This window comes from Phyllostomus discolor, chromosome 4, assembly GCF_004126475.2.
Source record: "Phyllostomus discolor isolate MPI-MPIP mPhyDis1 chromosome 4, mPhyDis1.pri.v3, whole genome shotgun sequence".
Lineage (NCBI taxonomy): Eukaryota > Metazoa > Chordata > Mammalia > Chiroptera > Phyllostomidae > Phyllostomus > Phyllostomus discolor.
Window position 1 is genome coordinate 126,341,664 of NC_040906.2, and position 19,240 is coordinate 126,360,903.

The following is a 19,240-nucleotide window of genomic DNA, read 5'->3' on the forward strand; positions in this document are numbered from 1 at the left end:
GCTCCATAGTGGCTGTACCAATTTGGAATCTCAATAATGATGCACAAGGGTTCCCTTTCCCCCATGTCCTCTTCAACATTTGTTGCTTGTTGAGTAACAAAAATTGGAAAATACTTTGAAATGAGTGAAAATGAAAACACAATAACCAAAATTTATGACATACAGCAAAAGAAGTGCTTGGAGGGAAATTCACATTTTTAAATAGCTATATTAAAAATAAAGATTTCAATCAATAACATAACATTCTACCTTCTGAAATTAGCAATATAAAATATTAAACACTAAAGCAAATAATAGAAGGGCAATAAAAAGATTAGAGTGAAAATAAAGTATAAGAAAACAATAAAAATTCAATAAAACTAAAAGTTAGTTCTTTTAAGAGATAATGACAAACCTTTACCTAAATAGCTAAGAAACAAGAGGGAATTCATATCACTGAAATGAGAAGTAAAAGAGGGAAACCATCATAGACACTACAGAAATAAAAAGAGTAAGAGGATAAAGAAATGCTATCCATCAGGAAAATATAAAAGTTGTATGCCAACAAATTAGATCATGTAGAAGAAATGGACAAAATCATAAAAAGATTCAAGTTATAGAAACTGACTAATGGAGAATTAGAAATAACTGAATAGACCTATTACAAGTGAAAAGATTTAATTAGAAATAAACTTCCCACAGAGAAAGACCCTGTTAGCTTCACCATTAATATCTACCTAACATTGAGAAGAGTTAGCTTCAAATCTTCACCAGGTCTTTCAAAAAATAGAAGATGGGGGAACACTCCCAGCTCATTCCTTGAGGTAAGCATTACAGATATTAAAACCAGACAAAGGCATCATAAGAAAACTACTGATATGCTTATGAATATATGTGTTAAAATACACAAAAACACTAGCAAACCAAACTCAGTATATAAAAATGGTTATACATGATGACCATGTGTAATTTAGTTCAGCAGTGCAGCATGGGTTTAACACATGCATATCAAATAATGTAATACAACATATTAATAGAATAAAAGGTAAAAAACACATGATCATTTCAATAGTTGCAGCAAAAACATTTGACAAAATATAACACTCTAAAGATGAAAGCACTATCCTGGCTGGTGGTCACCAGTTGGATTCCCAGTCAGAACACACGCCTGGGTTGTGGGCCAGGTCCCCAGCTGGGGGCCTGTGAAAGGCCCCCAACCTATCAATGTTACTCTTGAACATCAATGTCCCTCTCTGTCTCTCTCTCCCTATTTCCCCCTCTCTAAGAAATAAATAAAATCTTTTTTTAAAGATAGAGGCACTAAGCAAGTAGGAATAAAAGAGACTTCCTCAATTTGACAAAGAACATCTAAAAAACTTTACAGTTAACTTGACACTTAATGGTGAAAGGCTATATCTCTAAGACCAGGAATAAGACGAGGATGTCTACTCTTACCACTTCTATTCAATATTTTGTAAAACTAGATTTCATCCAGGTCAACTAGTCTAGAAATAATATTAATAATAATATACATAAAAGGCATAAGATTGTACAGTAAAAAGCCAGCTATCATTTTTTGTAGATTATATGATCTCATATATAGAAAATTATTAAAAATCCACATGCAAAAAATATATTAGAACTAATAAACAAGTTTAGTAAGTTACTAGGATAAAAGACCAATAGACAAAAATCAATTTTATTTCTCTATACTAGCAAAGAAAAACCAAAGACTAAAATTAACAGAACAATTTGATTTAAAAACCAAAAATATAGATTACTTAGAAATAAATTTAATAAAAGAAATATGCATCTTCTAAACTTAAAACTAAAAAATATCATTAAAATATCATAACTTTTAGTTAAAGAAGGACTAAATAATAGTCCATGTTCATGGATTGTAAAACTTAATATTATTAAGATAAAAAAATTCCCCAAATTTATCTAAACACAATACCTACAAAAATCCCAGTTGTCTTTTTTTTTTTGCATAAACTGGCAAACTGATACTAAAATTAACATGGAAATGAAAGAGACAGAGAATAGGCAAAATAATCTCCAAAAACAAAAAAAGGACAAATTGGGAGGACTCACTTCTTAAATTTAAATCTTATTCTAAAGGTAGAGAAATCAAGATAGTGAGGTATTTACATATTTATGATCATATAGGTCAATAAAATAGAATTCAAAGTCTGCAAATAAACCCTTACATTTATTGTCAAAGGATTTTACAAGGGTGCCAACACAAGTCAACAAGGAATATTATAGTCTTGTCTACAAATGGTGGGGCAAATAAAGGACTTATGATCTTCATAATAGAAGTTGGCATGTGCATATCAAGTAACAGAAGTAAAAAAAAAAAGCTCAAAAAGTCTTTGGAAAATATCACTGAGTTTTCTAACACAATCATCCTCAAATGGTACCCAGTATAAGAAACAAGAAACTAGACCCATTGTTCCTGCCAGACAGAGCAATGTAAGGAGATTATAATTTCATATGAGACAACACCTGCAAGTGTCAGTTTTGCTCTATTTAAATAAAGTGGGTGATACATTTAAAAAATAGAGGAAATACAATGTCCTGTTTTCCTGGAGCAGGCATTTGGCAAATACTAAGAAAAAGCATCAACCAAATTAGCATATGTTTCCAGCTGCCAATTTAACTCCCCCCCCCACCCCTCCTTCTAGCTAAAATTCTGACATTTCCACTTGTTGGCTCCTTTTTCTCAACACCTTCCACCTCCCCTGATTTCTCAGCCCACTTCATTCTGATTCAACTTCCACCACTACACCGAAACAGCACTCCCTAAAGTAACCAGTGAGTAACTAAATACAAGCTCTGTCCAGAAAGTATCCAACCATGTAATGAAAAATAGAGACATTTATTGAAGATACAAGATATAAGAAACATTATACATAGGACAATGACACCTCAGTCCTCTTTAAGGTATGCACCTTAGGACCTCATACAGTTTCCCAATTGCCATCAGCTTCCCTGTCATATTTTCCTGAATCTCATCAATGGTCTGACATCTGTTCCCTTTCAAAGATGATTTTAGTTTTCAGAAAAGCCAGAAGTCACAAAGTGCCAAATTTGGGCTGTCAGGGGGCTGAGTGACCTGGGTGATTTGATGTTTTCCCAAAAACTGTGCACAAGATGTGATGCATGAATGAGCATATTGTCATGATGAAGCTGCCAATCACCAGTTGCCCATAGCTGCAGCCTTCTGAATCACCCAAATAGTTTCTGCAGTGGCATGTTCAAGCTTAACACAAAATTTGAGCAGATTCATTACTCTACTTGCTCAGTCATTTTGAATGTGAACGCCACACAGCACATATGCTCACTCAATGGCATCTACTGCCCCCACTGACTAGTACAGCAAAGTTGTCATTGTTCACCCAGGAGCATTCCAGTCCACTCTCATTGGCTTCTAGGTTACATGGATATTGCACAAACCATTCTTGTTATGTTAATAATGGCTGGACTTTTTTCTGGACAGAACTCACATATCACATGAAGTTTATAAATGGAAACCTTGCACCCTGATGGGAAAACATGAGCTTTGCAGTCAGACAGACCTGAGAGCAAATTCTGTCTTGTTAATTATTAAATATATAGACTTGGTATTTTTATTTAATTTATTTAACACTTACTTTATTTAATCCTTCTCAGTGCCAATTTGGTTATCTATACAGTAAAATTTATAATAATCTACCTTTAGAAAGGCATTAATGATTACTCAAGACTATGCATAGTTCCTGGTGCTCAGTTAATATCAGTGATTTTTGTATACATTATGCTTTCTCTAGGCATAGACAGCTGACCAATGGCGTCATTTGTACATCTCCTCATATAAGTGCAGATTAAATGTCTCCTACCCTTACTTAGATCATCTTCTGAAAGGATGTTACCATGACTTTTTTTCCCTGGTTGCATGACTAGAGCCATGCTCCCTGTGACAGATTTTCTTTAAGGCACAGGTGGCAAACACAAGGCCCATGAGCTGAATCCGGCCCTCCACCTTGTTTTATTGGGCCCAGCACCTTGTTTCTACTTGATGGCGGCGCCAAGCTTCTTGCTTCTAGTTAAGGAGTAGTTACAGTTACACAGTCCTAAAATTACCTTTGGCCCTTTGAAGGCAACCACGAGGCTGATGTGGCCCCTGGTGAAAATGAGTTTGATGCCCCTGCTTTATGGGAACTGTTGCTGACGGTTACAGAAGTCATCAGGTGCAGATGGTCAAATCTCTCCTTCAGGGGAGCACACAATAATACAATTGCTAAAGTTTAAGTGATCACTCAGAGATCATTTATAAGATGGATCAAGACCATTTAGCAGACATTTATATGGTTATTCATCCTAAAGTTCTTCTGGAACTTTCCATTGCAGTTTTTCCTCATTTTTTAAAAATATCAATTTAAAAAGTGACTCAGAGCAGGAAAGATCCTCAGCACCTGTCTCCTGCCAACCCGCAGTAGGAAGGCCGAGGGGGGCTATCAACCTGAAAAGATCAGTCTACAGGACAGGACAGACAGATTTGGAAGAGAAATCATTTTCTAATTTGTTCTGTTTAAGGGCAGATTTTCATTAACTGTATATGCTCCTTTTCAAGAGAAAATAGTTTTGGCCAAAAGGAGCATTATGTTAATTCACCTGTGTGAAAGTCAAAGTAAAATTCTGTGCTCAAATTAAAGATTATCTAACAGACTTGGATCTTGTGATGTTTAAAGCAACAGAATCCGTCCAGCATCCCCTTGGAGAGGCCACCAGGACACGCTGATCTGTCTGGGTGTGCAGCACAGACAGAAGAACAAGAGCTGAGTGATCTTAATGGAACTGAGATGGCCATATGGTGTGCTCACTGGGACAGTTTCCTTTTTAAAAAATTATACATGCTGAATTTTATTGTTTTGCTCACTAAACCCTATCAATCTCTATGAACTTATAGTTAAGAAAGTATTATACTTGGAGAGACTCCCTCATTTTATCAAATAACTTTGAAAAGAAATGGGAGAGTACAAGCTGTATAACTGTTTTAACACATTTCAGGTATTCGAAATGTTAATGTAAGGCCACAGGGGTGTTTTGTGTCTGAGCATGTTAAAGTGCCAGACCATAATACTAGTCTCAGGCAACTTCATAGCAATACATAGTAAGTAACAGAGATTTTTATTTTTATTTTTTATTCCCTTCATTCAAAGGTTTGCATTGGCCAAACTTGAGAAGCAGAAAACCTACTAAAAAGCAAAAGGTAGTTAACTCCTATTTTTCCACCTGGCAGTAGATGGCAGTAGTGAAACATGAAAAATCCATTCAGGTGACTTGCAATTACCTGCTAGGTTTTCCTTCTTTCAAACTTGGGAATCTGAGCTGAACCAGGATTCCTAAGAAGATGGTATGGTTGTTATCCCTTTACTGTTCTAAACCAGCTTTTATGCCTCTCTCTTTTTAAAATTAAGAGTTTGTCTTTGTTTTTTGTTTGTTTTGTTTAGAGCAGTTTTGGTTCACAGCAAAACTGAGTAGAAGGTACCAGAGAATCCCTACTTGCCCCAGCTCCACCTATGCACAGCATCCCCATAATCAACATGCCCCAGAAAAGTAGCTGCACTTGAGGAATCTACTCAGACACATCGTAATCACCCAAAGTCTCTAGTTTACCTTGTGGTTCATGCTTGATGTTGTACATTCTGTGGGTTTAGACACTGTACCCAAATACTTTGTATAATATCCAATGGCATGTGGCATGTACCCATCATTATGGGTAATACAGAGTATTTTCACTGTCCTAAAAATCCTCTATACTTTGCCTATTCATCCCTGCCCACTTCAGCATCGCTGCTCATTTTAGTGTGTTCATAGTTTTATCTTTTGTAGGATGTAATGTAGTTGGAATCATATCCTATGTAGTGTTTTTAGAAATGGCTTCTTTTACGTAGTTTTATGCATTTAAGGTTCCTCTTTTTTATGGTTTGATAGCTTATTTCTTTATAGCACTGAATAATATTTCATTGTCTGGATATATACCTTTTCTTTTTATAAAGAGATATCTTTTCCATTTATAGCTCTCTTTAGACCTTGATAATATTTTGATGTTTCCACATTTTCCCATTCAAACTCCTATTTGGCACTTGAATGTATTAAGAACATGCTCCATTCAGCAAATGTTCAGGAAATAGGCCCTCAAAGCCCTCCAGCCTCTCAGAGCATGGTGTCTGGGACGCTGTCCTCATTGTGTCTTAATTACTTCTCCAAAGTGGAACTTTCCTAGTCAGATAGCAATAAAGGGTCTCTGCTTCTTTCAGATCCCTGGAACATCTTCTGTAGTTCAGAGAAAATGGGAGCCTCTGCAGCCTGTTCCACAGCCTCGAGGGCCAGGACAGCAGACCAAGTCCAGGATTAGCGCTGTGGCTGCTGAAATAAAGCAGATCCGAGCCAGACGAAAAACAGCCCGGATGCTGATGGTTGTGCTTTTGGTGTTTGCAATTTGCTATCTACCAATTAGCATCTTGAATGTGCTAAAGAGGTAAAAAGTTCATCTACTCTTTGAAAATGAAGTGATCTGTCATTTCTTACTTCTTATGAATTCTTTTTAAGCCACAGAAAAACCTAAATCCTTTGTCTAGATAGCTTGTCAGGCTTGATAACTTGGTGGTGTTGTTACCGACAGGTAAGGCAAACATCCTTTTAGATGTTCAGACTGTAAATGCTCTTGTTCATGTAAATTCTTTGTTGAATGGCAGACACAAAACAGATGTTCCCCTGACCTCTTCAAGCTAATTGCAGAAAAAAGTTCTAATGCAAAAAAAAATAAAAAACAACAACAACAAAAAAACTCATTTACAGCTTGGAGTTCTCTTTTGATCAGAACAAATGGGTTTTTACAAAACATTACTTGCAAAAATTTGGGGAATTGTGACACAATTTTATCTAAATGATGAAAAGAGATAAGAATGTTTTGTTAGCATTCTAATTATAGTTGAAAGTGCATTTGTGAGCAAATGCACAAAAAATGAAACCACAACACATACTCTATTTTGAATGTTTAAACAGAAAGAAAATATATTTCCTAAAGTCAATGAATCAAGCTCAGGGTGAATATTAATAAAAAATCAGTACAAAACTTTTCAGCCAGGAAAAGTGTGTTATGAGTTACACTGCTGACACACTATTAAGTTAACACAATTAACGAACGCAACACAGCGGATGCAGGGGCAATGGTACACTTGAACTTCATGGCCAGCCAACTTCATTGAGAATCATCAGAACTATTGGACACAGGCTGGTCCCAAGGTAATATTAATTCTGTTTATAATAGATTTAGAACTAAAACTAGGATCGTTGCTCTCACTTTTCCGTGATTCAGAATCAGTATCATGTTCCTCACAGCTGGGGACTCTGGAGAGTGTTTTTGGCTGGAATCTCACAGACGAAAGGTGATAGACTCAGCTGCAAAGATTTCTCATTCTCTTTGGCCCTTTTATAGATTGCTTCATGCCTTTTTCTGTGGAGAAAAAGAAAAAATGCACTTTTTTTAGTAATATTATTTACTATAGACGCAGTCTTAAAGGTAAATGATGTCAACCGCTTGAATCCTTGAGACATGTACTGACTCATGAGAAAAGGAGTGACTTTACTCCCCATATCTCTTCATGATTTCCTTCTTAATTTTGCTTGTCCACAGCCATCGTGTACAAATTCACTGTGGTCTTTTGCTAGATGACATGTTCTGCCCTTAAAAACTTTGTAAATATGCTGTGAAACTAGATGGACTCTTCTTTTTTTTTCTTTTTTGTACTTTTATTTTAGTCTAAATTCAATGAAAATTAGATTTACTGCTCTCTGGATTATTCCTTTGGATTTCCTGCATCGCAGCCCTTGTACTTCCCTTCAGCTATTTCCAAATACCTCCTTGTCTATAATGTTTCTCTTATTCTTTCAACTTAAATACCTTCCTTTCCAATGAAAGGAAATTGCTTTCTAAGGAGAAAGTACATGTTTAACTTAAAATATTTGAAATTTTTGAGCATCCTGCTCTTTTCCACAAACTAAAAAAATAAATTAATAACCTCAAAATAATCTTTCTCTTTACCATGCATATTTTCTTTAAATGTGTATCTCTTTGTTTGCCCTTATACATTATACTTATCTTCTTCCTCAAATAAATTTCTCAATTCCTTTTCTAGAAACTTAAATTTTTGCCTGAATAATTCAAACCAACCTTTTTAAAGCAGCTCTGATTTGACTAGAATTTCAGAGCTAGGCTGTGGTAGAGAGGCCTATCATTACTGATTCCATTTGTTCATGTCCCACTCCACAGAGCATCACTTTATTCTGGAAATGCATTTCTATCAGGGACACGAATTACACAGTTAATGATAGAATTCTGGCAGGGAATGCCTTATAATCTTCATCTATAAATATATGGAGTAATTGCCAGTTACCTGCTATTGGCTAGTGAATAGAATTAGATAGATGGAGTATTTCTAAATATGGAACAAATGTTTAAGATTTCATTAAGAATATCAGAATGAGATATTTTTTAAAGTTAAAAATAATAAAAACATTAAAACCCATGAATTTTAAGAAATTACCAGAATTTTGCCTATTGAAAACCAGTTCTTCCCTGGGTATAAAAAAGTCCCAGAAGCAAATTTCAACACACCTGGAAATATTGGAGTTGAAGAAATTAATACTTTGATCAATGCACAAATTAAAGTAGGAAGACCTTACAGACTACCATTCAGGACTGCTTTTTAAATGCTGCACACACAATGGAATATTCACAAACTTGCCATATTGTATTGAGAGACAAAATGAAAAAAGGGAAACAAATATGTTTAACTATATGGTCTTGTAGTCTTTACTATAAGAACTATTATTGCATTTGCTGTTTAGAGGAGAGAGAGTCCTTCTCTAACCTGATTCGACATTTGATTTACTGATGGTGCCGTACAGTTTCCGTCCATGTGCTGAAGTTTTTCTAAACCCACCAGCCATAGTGCCATAAACCTATCAGTGGTAAATGCAGCAAGGAAGACAGGGGTTGGGCAGTTTCTATCAAAGGTTGTGTTCACCTTTGAATTTAATTATTGAAAATGTATTCTCCAGAATCAGACTAGATTTCCTGTTATCGTTATTTTTCTTGCAGAGTATTTGGAATGTTTACCCATACGGAAGACAGGGAGACTGTATATGCCTGGTTTACATTTTCACACTGGCTTGTATATGCCAATAGTGCTGCGAACCCAATTATTTATAATTTTCTCAGTGGTAAGTTTTCAACTTTTTCTTCTATATAAACCACAGTTCTAACCAAGGGTGAGGGACCAACGACCAGAAGTTTTGAACACCATTAAACTGGATGAAGAGCTTAGATGCTGTACAATAAAAAAAATTTCCCTGATCTGATTTGTCTTGAGGCTTTTCCCTTACAAGCAGAACACATTACCTAAGTCAGCCAATAAAATTATCAAAGGGATATTTTCCCAATAAAATTTAGAAAAAATTTTGAAATAGGAGGAAAGTGAAAATTGTGAGAGCTGAACAACACAGAATCTTGCTTGTCATACATTAAACTTTAATTTATGAAAATGTAAAATAACTTTATCTGAAAATAAAACAGCTTTGCTGTAATATTTCCTTGGCCAACATTTGTAGCCTAATTGAGATTGAACTGGGAAATTTCCACTTTCTTGTACTTTTCTATTTACATTAATATTGTAGCTAACATCTCTTAGGTTTTTTTCAAGAATTCTCACTGACCATAAAAAAAATAAATAAAAAGATATTCCTCCAGAATAACACCTAAGCCAAATGACAAACATACACACATCTATAAGTTATTTAACCTATTTATGAATCAATACAATGATAAAAATCATTTAATTATTGTTTTATATAGAATTTGCCTCATTGACCTTTAGAACTGTGTTTTAATTAACTACATCTTTACATTTTCTTATACTCAAAGTGGTTGACTATTTCCTTTTCATTTCTATCTCCAAATATAATATGATAAATATATAGTAAAATAAGCAATTTATTTTATTGCATATTTAATAAAGTATGTATATTTTGTAACTCTCCATTTGGCCTTATGGATTATAAAAATAATAAAGACAACCAGTCAATTAGATATTTTTAAAATAACTTTTTCAAACATTGCATAGATCCTATATGTTTATTTTTATTCCATCTTTCAGAAAATCAGGTGGTGTTTGTGTGGAGTTTGTTCTATATTCAGTTGACCCTTTTCATGGCTTCCTCTGCCACACCCAATTCCAGTCTCTGAAACAAAGACTTCATTCAGTCTGAGACAACCAGATTGGACTGCTGGCGCGTGGTGTTTGAAGGGACAAGGGGCCTTGTGGAGCTGTAGCTTGGAAAGCAGTAGGGAAGCAATTGCCAAGAGGTTAGGTTTGACTAAAAGTCTGGGTCTTGCACTAAGCATTTGAAATAGAAGACCACTACCAAAGTCAAAGTGCTAGTTTGTGGTTAAGAGTGAGTTAGGGAAGGCAGCTGAGGACTTAGGCCCCTGCTATTGTCTTGGCCCTTAACCTTGCTCTTTCCATTTGACCATTCAATAACCCAATTTGGTCACTGAGGCTCGAAGAAAATGAATTATGATTTCCAACACTGCCATTTACCCTTAAAAAGGTAAATGTTTCATTTTCATACCTCTCTAACTTCATGCCAGTAATTTAATGGCAAGAGATAATTTCTTAATTTTTTTTTCAGTTTGTTGTGCTGCCCGTGCAGATTATGAAACTTTAGAGACTTTGTAGATATTTTCTAGATATTTTGACAATTGATTGTTTTAGTAGAACAATTTTTTTTTCAGAGTAAAATGGGTAATGTCTGTATAGTTTGGGCTGTGTACAGCATGAGTTTTATTATTTTGAAATAAATATTTCTAGGTATTCTGCTGATCACTTTTATTATAGTTAACTACTTAAAAATAACCCACATTCACAAACATATAAGGTTTAACTAGAAAGGAATGAAACACACTGCAAATATCACACATGAAAAGCAGTCTCGTTATTTTATGAAAATACCTCATCGTTTCAAGAGTCTACCATACTTCCACTAACGCAATTTCCTTTTCCTAATTTCCCCATCTTTGCAAAATGTGACACCTCATTGTTAGTTTGGCTCAAGGGAGCAACTCGGTTGTACCCTACTCATGATTTGTTAAAACATATTTACGCACAGTTCTTTTTCCTTTCATTTCCCTGGTTTGCCAGGAAAATTTCGAGAGGAATTTAAAGCTGCATTTTCTTGCTGTTGCCTTGGAGTGCACCATCGCCAGGAGGATCGGCTCGCCAGGGGGCGCACGAGCACAGAGAGCAGAAAGTCTCTGACCACCCAGATCAGCAACTTGGATAACATATCCAAACTCTCGGAGCAAGTCGTACTCACCAGTATAAGCACACTCCCAGCAGCCAATGGAGCGGGGCTGCTTCAAAACTGGTAGAATATTTATTCATATGACAAGGATACCTGAGTAAAACTATTCTTTTTTTTTTTAATCTCTGTACACAGAAATTTTATTATCTGAACGATCTGAAGCTAAAATTACTTTGTGGACCCATTTTTTGAAAAAGAAAAACCTACTGCTCTTTGGAAATAAAAGTCAGTTTAAACTAATTTCTCAATTTTTGATTTAAATATCTTAGAAATTTAACCAACTGAATTTATTTCAGGCTATTTCACTTTTAGTTTCCTGTATTATGACTGTGTCAATTAAATGTTTAAGTATTTCCTATTCTAATTATTTCAATCTCACATTCAGATTGGTTGCTAAAATTAACAAAAGTTCTCCAATAATCTTTTGGCAACTAAAAGAAGTAGCGATTACTAACTCTGAATTAACAAAACATGATAGTTGACGTTATAGTTTTAAAAAATCACAAAAGACTGTCATTATGATGTGAATCTCAGAGAATATTTATACACAAAATAGCGTATTAGATAACTCAAAAGCTACCTTTCAGATCTATATAAAAATAAATGCTATTAAACTTTATTTTCCATTAATCATATCACTCAGTAACATGATTTTCTCAGGTTTGTAACTCTACCATTTCTCATCTCAACATATGGCCAGTAAGACACAGTATTAAAATACAAATTTGGAATAACTTACAAATACATAATAGTTTTCATCTCTAAGACTCCAACATTTACGTAAGATAAAATCACATTATTATGCTCTTCTAACCAGTGAAAATGATGCAGTTAGCCTTCGTGGATTAAGTTAAAAAGTGCAATTTACAAAGAAAAAGAGTAGTGGACTATTAAATCACAGCTGGGTTCCGTATTGCACAGGTTAATACCATGGAGATTTGATGGTAAACATTTGCATTTATTGAAATCCCATACACATGTATCAAAGACGTACCAGAAAGCACCCTCTAAACAGGTTATTGCCATGGAGATTTGATGGTAAATATTTTCACTTATTTAAATTCTATAAACATTTATCAAACACCTACCAGAAAGCACCAGCTGTGCTAGGTGCTAGGGAATGAGGTGGGGGTGGATGTAAATGTGCCTTTAACAGAGCTCAGGTCTGCTGAGGGAGACAAGGGGACAGAGTCTGCAGGGCAGGAAAGCATTGTGGGGGACGGGTTCCCACACCCAAAGAGCAGCGATGCAAGCTGGTGGTGCTGTTCCTTACCCGGGGGGTTGGCGTTTTTTGTTTCTATTTAATTATAGTGACAATGCTGATGTCCGAGAATTCCACCTGGGCTTGTGGCTGGAAGCCAGGTGATTAGGCTAATGGAGGGGCTTGCCCTTAATCTCCACACGAATGAGTAGGAGTGCAGTATATTTTGTACAAATGTAAGCTCTGGGGTTCAAAGTACTGAATAGCCCAAATTTGTTTTCCTGCATTTTTTTCTGATTCAAATATTCACTTCAAAGTTAAATTGAAAATAAAAGATATTTTCATGAAAACTTGCTCTCATATGATAGTAGCAGGTGTTCTTATTTTAATTGAAACAAGGTCTGGTGAACAATATTTAAGACAGATTTTTCACAGAAGATAAAAATTACCTTGTTCTTTTTTTTGCTTTTACCCAGCTCATCCCTTTCAGAAAGAAGTCATAACAAACAAATGATCCACTAGTTGTTTTTATATTTTAGAACTGGGGATTACCTTGTGCTTTTTACTACTTAAAACAAAAACTACTCTCGCATATGAGGTTTATTAAAATTATATTGCTAGTTAGCAAAATAATGGCAATGAACCTAAAGCATTGTAACTCTCTTCTCTACCCCCTTTGTACATTTGAGAACTTTTTTCTCATTTATACTGCACGAAAGGAGAGTTGTAATTTTTAGGTTGTGATGGAAACTAGCACTTTAAATAGTTTGAAGATATCTTCAGATAATATTGATAATATGCCTTAATAGTTAAGTAATATCTCAGAGTAAGAGCTAACTCCTTTAGACCCTACTATATCTAGTTCTTTATCATGCAAGAATGAGAGAAATTGAAAGAAGAAGAGAGAACAGGAGGGAGAGAGAAAGAGAGAGGCAGGGGCTGTGTGATTGTCTACTAAGTTCAGACTCAGAAGTCAGAATTCCTTTGCTCTAAATCCATGACTCCCAAAGTGTGATTCCTGAACCACAAGCATCACCTGACATTGTATTAGACATGCGAATTTCCACCCTATCTCAGATCTGCTGAATCAGAAACTTTGGGAGTGGTATCCAGGAATCTGGGCATTAACAAGCCCTACAGGTGATTCTAATGCAACTTAAAATTTGAGAACCACTGCTCCAAATACTACCACCTGGCACCTGTTGATTAGTCCATGTGATGTAAAGTGTTTTACCTCACAAGCACCGACAACAGGGATCATCGTCATCCCTACTGTCAGCCTGGTTGTAGGTCTGAAAGAAGAGGCTGAGTATCAGTGCTGAATGTCACTCAGTGTTACCTCAGTCAAAGAGATGATGGTTTGTGAAGCGTTGTCCCTGAGTTACAAGTGCAATGTAAAAGGCAACTGATTTTAAGGCCTGCATGTGCTTTATGGCTATTTGGATGACTTGAGTTTCTTTCAAAAACTTCCCAATTTCCAATTTTATTAACACTTACTAAGGCTAAGTTTGAGGAAACAGTTTCTAAGGGGGAATATTAACTGGGAGGAGAAGCAAATAAGCACCAGTTCTTACGAGAAACTGAGAGAGTGGAGGAATAATAGAATATGCATATTGCTCTCCACATGTTCAAGCCAGAATCCTTCTCAGAGGTCTAGATCAAAATCCTCTTAATGGGAAAAGGTAAAGGAATAGGTGTTTTCCAAACCTGCCAGTCTATGGAATAAAGGGTCAACTACTTACCTCATTATGTGCTAATAACACAAATGAGAAGACTTCTTATAAAAAGAATGTGTTCTGACTGTTTTATTCTATACAAAGAATGTTATTTTTATATATTTCAAAGATTTAATGTAAAATGTCATTAATGTTACTGAAGTTTGTTATTAATGGTATGAGATAATAATTTTATCTAATATAGAATCCACTTGCATTTCATTATTTTTGAACTACAAACCCATGAAAAGTACCATAGTTGAATTTATTTATTCTTGGAAAAATATGACTGTAGTTTCTGAGGAAAATGACTTCTAAATTCTCCAGGGCTTGAAGCTTTTCTTGGATATTAAATAACTGTTACAAATCATTGATGGGTTAATTTCAAAAGTGTTAGGCACAATACTAAATTTTATTTCCAAGGTATACTGTTTTAATGAAGATACAGGTAAAAATGCCCATAACATATAGTTTGAATATACATAAATCTGGAATATCAAGATGACAAATCCTGAAGACACTTAGGGAAACAAATGGTGAGGAGGGCTATTATTATTTTATTACTAGTGTAATAGTAGAATGTTTCACTTGATAAAATAATCGTACTCACTTGCATTTCAAAAAAGTCTGGGTAGTCATAATTTAGGAAGCTTTTCAATTCTAGTTAATTTTACAACAGATAACTTTTCTACTTCCTATAGGTTATGAGTCAAAAAAGGAGACAATTTTATTAGGTCATGTGCAACTAGTTTTCAAATGGCATGAAGCAAAATAATAGAATTTTTTAGAGCAGATATGTAAACAGAGAAAATACTGTTAATATAAGTCTATTCTATTACCTTATGTACCACAAAAAATGAACTGCAAAGGCATGAAAAATGCTGTTATCTCCCCAAATTTGAGGGAGATTGTTTTCTAGAGACTATTGAAATTAAAGAGGAGGCAAAAAGCTCCCTCCCAGTTGCCACGTATTTCTATTATCGTATATTTTCTTGATCAACTTTGGAGTTAGAGTGTCTTTAAGTGTCTCATGAAATGTATTTATACAATTGTTGTATGCCGTGTGTGTAGCACGATGCCACTTGTTGAACCCTTACCTTACGTACTTCAAGTTCTTTCTGCCTGACTTACTATGTCTTCATGAAAAAAGTTTTATCACATTCAACCATGATAGCACCCCCACAACTGTGAAGGATGCTCATTGTATAGTTTTTCAAGTAAAAAACATTCAGAATTCAATAATCACATCCACTTTGTCCTCTGTATTTTATGAAAAATCTTGTTGTTGTTGATTAGATAAGTTGGATATTCACTCATAATTAGTGTCAAATCATTGCAGTTAAGGATTGAATTAAGCCCTGTGGTACAGTTCTTAATAACCAAAATATTTTTTCCAATAAGTTTATGTAACCAAGGATAATCATGATATACAAGGTTTTTAATCTTGTTTTAAGAACAGGGACTATAATAAAGAGGGTGAAGATTAATACAGAAATATTTCATAAAATTATGTAAAACCACATGTACATGGAGCATTACATTTTGGAGTTTTTATCTGAGTCAAGAGACTTAAAGAATATGATGACTTGTGATTTTCAATTTAGTAGACTAGTAACTATAGCATTTACATAAGTAAGCAAGTTTTGGGGGGGTGATTATATGTAAAACTTTTAGCACTATTTTAAGTTTAATGATAAATTAAAAATGTATATTTTCTACTTTTTATTTACCTAAATGATTCTGAGAAATGACAGAATCAACTATCAAGGATTTTGATTTAAAATTCATTTTTATTCAACACTGTTTGTTTTTATTTTTTAATATTTTATTTATTTATTTTTAGAGCAAGAGGAAAGGAGGGAGAAAGAGAGGGAGAGAAACATCAAAGTGTGGTTGCCTCTTGCACACCCCCTACCTGGGACCTGGCCTGTAACCCAGACATGTGCCCTGACTGGGAATCAAACCTGCAACCCTCTGGTTTGCAGGCCAGTTCTCAACCCACTGAGCCACACCAGCCAGGGCAGCACTGTTTATCTTGACTTGTATCAAAAATGAAGCTGAACTAACTCTGAATTAAATTAATCTGACTCCTAGAAACTATGATCTGAAGATGGGGGTATTTTCTAAATACAAAGTGAAGCTCTAAGTCAAAATCCCAAGGAACACTAGCTATTTCAGTGGGAGGATGCTTTGCTTTGAGTGATCCATTATCACAGACTAAAGACTCACCACTCCTTCTCCTCAGTCAGCCCTGGAGAGAGGACAGCCTTCTTCACCTTCACCTAGATCAGTGGCCATTAATGGGAAGTAAGGTAGCAAAGGAAAGTTTCTTAAAGCATCTCTCTGACCTTGCCCTGCTTTCACAGTTTCTCCCTCTCCAGGTACAGTTCCTGCCCCTAGTCCTATCCCCAAGCTAAGCATGGGCTGACCTGCCTCCACAGCCTGCCACAGCCCACCGTTGGCCTACAGAGCTCCCTGGCCTTCCCTCAACCCCACCCCAGCCAATGAGTATGACTTACTGTCTTAGGTCCTCATTGTCTCCTGTGGTAAACCAATGGCAAGTGGCAACTTGAGAACAAAAATGAAGCAGAGCTCAAGGAAAAAGGAAAAAAATTACATTTTTATACTCAAAAATTTGCAATTTCACATCTTTGAAAAAGCAGTCTATTTTCTTCCCAGAATATCTGCAATTGTTAGTGGCCTTCTGGGTCTGTGTCAGCTCCATTTCCAAGCTCCAGCTAAGTTTGTTGCCTCAACCTGGAAGGGATCCCCATTCTGAGATTCTTAGGCCAAGGTCATAGCAGGTCCTAGGGACATATGCCTAAGGAGGTACTGCTTGTGCCACTTTTGGGAACAAACATCTGTTCCATCCATTCCTGTTCATAGGCTCAGTCTCAAGGCAATAACAGAAACATAATACTCAATTCAAAAAATACAAACTGTTGTTTGTTATGCTGTTTCTAATTAGTTTCATAGCATTTGAATTAATATGATAATTTCCAAAGGGAGGATGATACAAACATAATGTTTGTGGGAATGGAAAATCCTTAACAATATATGGCAACATGAAGCTTAATTTACTGCAGATCTATTAAGAGCATCTCAAAAAAGAAGTGGTATTCCCTTGCACAGGAGCATAGATGTAGAAGCTCTCCTTAGATATAGTTCAGGTCAATGAGGTGGGGAATTTGTGTATAAAGCTGTGTCTAGATCATGTAGAAAAGCCATTAAAGAATGAAAATAGGATTGTTTTAGAATATTACCAACATATACATTAGTGTATGCATTTGTGTGTATAACTGAGTTATAGGTAACTGATTGTGATCCTTCTATGGATAAATCAATAGATAGATAGATATGTAGATGGATATCACTCAGTTATTCAGTCTGAGAGTATCTCACAATGTATATTAAGTTTATATACTGGCATTTTAAAGAGTTCCCTTTTTCATCTAGTTTACTCTCGCTCTTAAATTATAACTTTTATTTTGATGGCTAGTTTTCCTCAATGTTTACAAATACCTAGGTTCCATATTTCTGCTGTTCTAGAAAGACTTTTCCCTAACACAATTTCCTTCTTCCCTCCCTCCCTTCCTTCCAGATAGAAGTTACTGGATAAATATCTCTTGAATTAATGAATTGATAATCTACACATGACATTTTCCCCCATTTGGTTTGTTTGTTCCATTTTTCTCCCAATTCTTTCCATGTGCCTTCCGGAGCTTCCTTTCCACTGAGAGCAAAACATCTTATATTCTAAGAGTATACATCACTCCTACTTTTTTTCCTGTACTAAAATTAAGCCATATGTTGAGAATGCCAGTGACCATTCTCCAACCACCCTCCAGAACTCTCCTCCTCACCAATCCTAAACCCATATGACTACTCGTCCATTCATAAGCAGAAGTTAGCCCTTTTGAAGGACTTGACCACTATTGAACTCTCTCTGTTGCTGGCCTGCCAGTCTCTTGATCTCTTTTCCCTTCGCTCACATACATCAGTGCCTAACTTGAAGTCCGATTCTCCAGCCCTGGGTCCATGTAGATGATACACCCAGAATCCAGCTTTATATTTCGTTGGTCTTTGATTTCCACTATTTTTCATTAAACCATTCTCATAGTTTTACATAATATATCTCATAGGCTGCACCTTATATCTATTACTTAAGACAACAGATCCTTCTCTGAAATGCAAACCCTAATAGTCTATTCTGAGCCAGCAATTGCTTATCCATCCTTTAATATCACACTCATGTTCCCACTACAACTTTCCTTCTGAACCCCAATGGGAGTCCTGGATTTTTTTTTAATTTAATCCCAGTTCACTAGTCTCATCCTGGACTTACCTTCTTTCCCACCCAGAGACAAACAAGAACATCAGATAGCATTGTACATGTTCCCATGCACAATTTACTTAAAAAAAATTCTTGTCGCCCTGATAAAGATCCTGACAGTTCTCATACAACCTAGAGCCTTCTGTCCTGTAGTGTTAAACATCAATGCATCAAGCAAGGTGTAAAAGCCTTACTGAATTCGATGCCAGGCCAGCCACTCTTCTTTTACATGGGACTTCACTCCAGAGACTCACAGCTCCTGGTAGGAAGTCTGCTGTGGCACTAATTACAGCACTTTCTTTACCCCAGCTCTGCTATCATTGGCCCTTATTATTCTTTCTCCTATGCCAGAAGCTGTTCTGAAAATGTCATTATTTACAAATTCTCTTTAAAACCATATATCTTTGCCTAATTTGATTTTGCCAATCCTTTTAAACTCTTCTTATTGTCTTATGTTGGCTTTTAATGGTGTGTGGGAGCAGGAGTAAGTGACCTCATTTTTTCCTTAACTATTAATAATTTCCTTATGTATCCACCTTTTTTTAAATAGTAAATTATCCATTTCAGATCCGTCTGCAGCCAGGACTCTTTTACTTTATG

The 19,240-nt window shown here is 35.6% G+C and overlaps 1 protein-coding gene across 1 annotated transcript in view; it reads left to right on the forward strand.

Moving 5' to 3' along the window:
• Positions 1 to 11,631, forward strand: part of HCRTR2 (hypocretin receptor 2) — an 84,423-nt gene extending 72,792 nt beyond the window's left edge. The window contains exons 5-7 of the mRNA XM_028510089.2: positions 6,285 to 6,505; positions 9,131 to 9,252; positions 11,229 to 11,631. Of these exons, the coding sequence (XP_028365890.1) occupies positions 6,285 to 6,505; positions 9,131 to 9,252; positions 11,229 to 11,458 (573 nt within the window). The 3' untranslated portion in view covers positions 11,459 to 11,631. The remainder of the gene's footprint in view (positions 1 to 6,284; positions 6,506 to 9,130; positions 9,253 to 11,228) is intronic.
• The last annotated feature ends 7,609 nt before the right edge of the window (positions 11,632 to 19,240 follow it).